This window comes from Cariama cristata, unplaced genomic scaffold (assembly GCF_000690535.1).
Source record: "Cariama cristata isolate BGI_N322 unplaced genomic scaffold, ASM69053v1 scaffold25536, whole genome shotgun sequence".
NCBI lineage: Eukaryota > Metazoa > Chordata > Aves > Cariamiformes > Cariamidae > Cariama > Cariama cristata.
Window position 1 is genome coordinate 19,703 of NW_009620720.1, and position 5,560 is coordinate 25,262.

At 38.8% G+C, this 5,560-nt stretch overlaps 1 protein-coding gene across 1 annotated transcript; it reads right to left on the reverse strand.

Moving 5' to 3' along the window:
- Positions 1-4,372: 4,372 nt before the first annotated feature.
- On the reverse strand, positions 4,373-5,170 carry LOC104155948 (tetraspanin-3-like). The gene has a single exon (XM_009701709.1). The coding sequence runs from the start codon at positions 5,168-5,170 to the stop codon at positions 4,373-4,375; it is 798 nt and encodes a 265-aa protein (XP_009700011.1).
- Positions 5,171-5,560: the final 390 nt, after the last annotated feature.

The following is a 5,560-nucleotide window of genomic DNA, read 5'->3' on the forward strand; positions in this document are numbered from 1 at the left end:
AGTCCTTAGAGAAATATTCATTCACTGTGTACTGTGAGGAAATAAGCTGATTTAATAATGGATCCTATTTTTAATATTTTTCGTCACCTCCAATCCAATTCTATAACATGAATGGTTGAGTAGCAGGAGGGGAAATCCAAAGAGATACAAAGAAAATATTTTTTTCTTAGACCAATATAACCCTAAGAAAACAGACCAGAGTAGTACACAATTTCAACATTTGTGCACAGACAACAGGATCACAGTTTTTTAATCTCCATCTCCCACTCCAGAAGTCTCAATATAATGATTAAACGTGATGGTTTTATCCCATCTGTCTGCAAAATAGAAAATCCAGGCTTGTAGAAAGGTATGACAGTATTTTATTTTCAAAATATGTTAGTAAGTTTCCTATAACCGTGCAATTTTAGTACCCATTTCCTCCCCTTCCCTTCTCCCTGTCAAGCTGGTTAATTGTTGATCCTTTTCTCCCTGTTTTTGACATCTTACAATTGATGTTTACATGTTTACAAGATTTTACCTATAAGAACAAATAATAGCTGTAAAGTTATAGCGAAATCTCAGCTTTCACTTTGAAAGAAATAGCAGCAGTGTACCGATAGTCAACAGTGGAAAAGAAATATGAAAAGGAGTGGCTTCACTTGCAAACTATGTTTTAAATAGTCCATCATTATAAGCATTTCCATGAATTAAATAACAGTGCCAATATCCAATATTCTGAACTTAATGTAATAAATGGAGGGTGATCACATTACCCAGTTTTAAAAATTGCTTTACATAATGTAATCACTTACTCTGATTTAATTTCACTTTACATTGTTTAATAAATGAATGCTTATGATTTGACATAATTGGATAAGTAGTTTAGCTCATTCTGTGTAGTTCTTAGATAACAAAATGGGCTGCTTTTTTGTCATCTTCCAGGATGGTATTGTGAGATTTAAGAGTTGGGTTTCATTTCTCCTCTCGGCTTCTTTATTATCCAGTGTAATCCCACTCTGAGGAAAGAATTAAGGCCAGCCTTGCAAGCTGAATTTTTCAAGAAAAAATACACAGCATAACTACAAACTCCTGCTTCACTGCACAGGTGAAAAATCTTACCAGACTATAAGAGCCATAATTTCAATTATAAAGTATCTTTAAGTAATTTAACAGTATCTATGGGAGGTGGGCAGGAACTGAGTCTTCAATCACCTTCTAGCAAAGCCCAGATCTTTCTACTTTGTATCTGTGAAACACAATTTAATTTTAAACTGAAAAGACAATAGACTTTATGAAGGACAACTTGTAATTCCAGAATCTCAATTATGTTCTGCTCAGAGTTGAAATAAGCCATCATTCACAGTAAAGGAGGGGGGGGAAAAAAAGAAAATAAAAAAAAGACAAGACAACTCCTTTGAGTAAAAAGGACAGAAAGAAGGAAAGACAGAAAGAGACAGACAGAAAGATCAACTGGCACATGGAAAAAGCAAAGAAGAAATAGTATAATTTCAACATGTTCACCACGTGGAAAGGTGAAGGAGTCAGAAAGCAGCAATCAATTTCAAAATGACCATTTGTAAAGCTGCAGCTAGTGCTCACTGCCAAGTCTGGTGCTTCAGCACAAGAGAGTCATACTGGAAAGAGGTTGTTAAATGGCTGCAATGATGACTTTTACTTTTCAGCATTAATTTTGCCTTTCTGACTGTTGTCTTCTAAGATGAAAGACATCAGAGCAAAATCGCCAATTCACATATGGAATACATGGATTTCACTGTATTCTGCAAAAGATTAATCACAGAATATATTTCCAGCTTTGCACTGGATATCAGTTTCTCCCCTTCAAATCCAAAGCATCACAATTTTCAGAAATGTTGACTCTAAGTCATCTTCTGCCTGTCTATACAGCTGCTTATTTTTACAGATTATGAAAAGCATCTGGAGATTCTTTCAGAAAGAAAGATGCAATATATAGATTGCAGTAATACTCAAGGATTTGTGCATCTTGTAACACAGAAATACACCACAGTTGCTTAAAAATAACACCATTTTTATTTCAAAAGAAGTTACTCCTGTCCAGAAGTAACTCTTCAGAATCAAACTGCCTAAATCAACACAAGCAGAAGAGTAATAAATCTGTTATTTTGTCTAGCAACTCTCTCCTAACAACCATTTCTATCTGTAATAGACCTGTCTCCTGCATCCTCACACTCTCCTCTTTGTTTTTACCAGGTTTAAGATCTGATCTTCCAGAGGCACCTCTAGCATGCAGAGTTAAAAAAATAATACCTTAAAGTAATTCCTTATACTTAACTCAGATTTTTTTGTTTGTTTAATATTAAACATACATTTTTCTTAGTACAGTAAGAGTAGAGGAAGCTATGCACAACCTGGACTTTTAAAAGACTGAAGAGTAGATGAAAACATCCACATTAGTAATTCTTTTTAACGACTTCTTTCCCTTCCACTTAGTAGCGAAAAATATGGGCATTCCCCTTTAAGATATTCTCGCTCAGAAACTGTGAAGGAAGCTGTAAGGGATAAGAATTGATCTGAGAAGAAAAATATCCTCCTTCAGAAAGGCAAGTGGTAAAAAGGCATTGCATCCACTCTACTCTTAGACCTTTCTTTCTTCAACAAACTCAATTTCTTCCTGGGTCAGTTACTGCCATTTCAGTTTCATTGCGTCTTTGTAGCATCATAGCAATAACTTCACATCACAAAACATTTATGTGCCAGGGTACCACAAACCCATAAAGACCCAATTGCAGTGCTTAACTAGATGAATTTTATTCAATGCCACATGCATCCCATCAAGCAAACCAAAAGAAATGTTCTCTTCTATTATGTTACTCAAAGACACAGCTGTTTTCTTTTTTTGCTTTGGAACACTTCTTTTTGAGGAAGAATTACCCACTCCTAATGAATTAGTTCTTTTTCTTTATCTAAATCAAGGTCTTTATTTTGTTATGAAGTAGTTCTGCAGTACTTTTCATGTTTGATTTCCACATAGTTTTTAATAAGCCTGCAAGAGCTGACCCATGTCCTCCAATTCTTTGCCTCCATGAAAATCAGTATCTGGTGATCTGAGGTCTGACATCTGTCATAAAGTACCTGACATTTGGTAGAAAATCTAAAACAATAATGATTTAGTTGATGAAGTAATAACTTCAAGTGCTAAGGGAATTGCCGAGTCCAGTGTTTTTTGTGACCCAAGTGGTTTCCTTGTTCTCAGTCTGGTAAAGCCTAATGTGGTACACTTGTAGGTCCTGGAGATTCTCTACATACACTTACCAAAGGATGCAGCTGCTGCAGTTCTCATTCGCAGGTCAGTAGTGAGGCTGAGAGCATTTCCCAAACAGACACATATGTACAAGCATGAACAACTATGCACTGTGCAATCCAACAGAGGCAGAGCAGAGTCTTTACCAGCACCTTCCTAAACACCAACAGTACTGACATAATAAAGAAAATGGATAGCCCATACACTGACTTAGTCTCAGCACGTGCAGACTGGAGTGAGACCCACAGCAAATAGTTAAGAAGGGAATCTAGTAAGAGTAGGGCAGACAGAGCTTAAGAAAAAGCAACGTATTGCTGTCGTCATTCAAGCATGAATATGACCCCACACACCTTTTCTAGAAAGGAGAATTGACTCATTCCTTGCTTTGACATGAAATAAATAAGTACAGATGGACTTTCTTATTCCTCTTTAATTTGGGAATTGTTCCTGTGCAACTCCTCACATAACAATGTCTCCTGCTGTATATCATCTTATTAGTTACTCTGCTGCTGTTAAATGTATCTTCTCTATTTAGATTGCACCCTCATACCACTTCTAAAATTGATATTTATTTTCACTGAAGAATACATTAGTTTTTAAACCCATGCTTGAAGAAGAAAAAAAAAGTCTTAGACTTTAGATAAAGGGCTTCTTTTAGAAAACCAAAGTGTTAAATACAAGTTTGAAGGTAAAGGAATCTACTCTTTAATTACTCTTCAAGATTCTAGTACAGTTAATATTTCTTCCAGAAGTTCAGGTCATGACCTTGCAACATGCTCCCCCGAGCAAGACATACCTTTACCTACTGCGTCCCCCACACTCACATACAATAGTTTCATGTTTGCACATGCTGAAGACCCTCCCCTCCCTGCTATGACTCCAGCAATGAAGTTATTCAGACCCAGGATGCTTATCAAACAACAACTGGGGGAAAGCTGATATAATATTGTAACATTGAAGAAAAAGAACATCCGGCAGCGATCAATTAGTTTGACTTACAAGCAAATATATTTTGGGAAAAAAAAAAGTTTTCTTCCAGTGCAACTGCAAAGTGGTACAAAACCAAGGAAACATACAGCAGGTTCAGCAACGCTACCAGTGTCTGCAAGCCTATACAAAGGTAGATGACTCTAGAATTCGGAGGTCACAGAGAGGCTGTTTCCTCATGAGGATGCCATTGCTGACACCAGCCAACAGCTCTAAGACACTTAGCACAACACAGCACCAAAACATGTAGAGCATGACAAAACGCAACTGGTCTTCCAGCTTCTTTAGACAACCTTCCTGAAAAAGCTGCTCCAGATGGTCTAAGTCACCCCTGCAGTGAGAATACATCTCCTTACAGCAACTTTCAGGGACACGAGAATCTTCAGCAGGCAGATGCTGAGAAACAGCTGTTGCCTTTAGCCAGTCTGTATAGTTTTGGACCCCACAACACTGCAGCTTCTTCTGCACCACATCCACAGCCCTGCTACCAGGACCCTGGGAGGGTGCCCCATTGTACTGATAGAAGAGGTGACCCATAGTGCTTTTCAGCTCAGAAGCCATCCAAATAGAGTAGGAATGTGACAGAACTGCCAAAGACATTCCTAGGCAAAGAAGGACCACCAACAAGTACATGAGAGCCCCTTGCTTATAGCGGGGGCTGTTAGCAGAACTAGAGACAGCCAAAACTCCAGCAGGTAGCAAGATAAGCGCAGCTGCAACAGCCAAACAGCCAGGCAGAAACAAGAAAGACTCCTGAAATAAATATCTGTAGTTCTTGTACATCAGGATCACAGAAACTCCACCAAAGGCCAGAGCTGCAGCAGTGCCCCAGAAGATGAAGCCTAGGAACCTCAGCAGTGGTTGAGCAAAAAGCCTGAGCCAGGAATCCTCATAGCACCACAAAGATGACTGCAACATCATCGCTGCTGCCACTGCTCTAACTCCCCTCATTCTACTCACTCCTAGCAGTCCAAAGCCTCACCACCACTATTTAAGAGGCCTCCACCCCACTTACCCAGGTGCAGCAGATGACATCTCCACCCAAAACCAACTTGCAAGGGAGCAGCACTCATGAGACTCCCCCAGCACAACTAAGTCCTGCATCAGCTTAACCACATGCTGCTGCTTGTTCAATGTAGCCTGCAGAAACCAGGAGGGTATGTGACAAGCTTGCTGTTGAGAGGTCATTTACTCAGCTGTACTTGGAGGTATTTGCATTTGAAGGAGGAAGACAGCTGGGAAAAGGCTGCACCCCTTGCTTTACTACATTAATGTGTTAAAGAAAGCTAAACGTAGAGAAATAGTCAAATA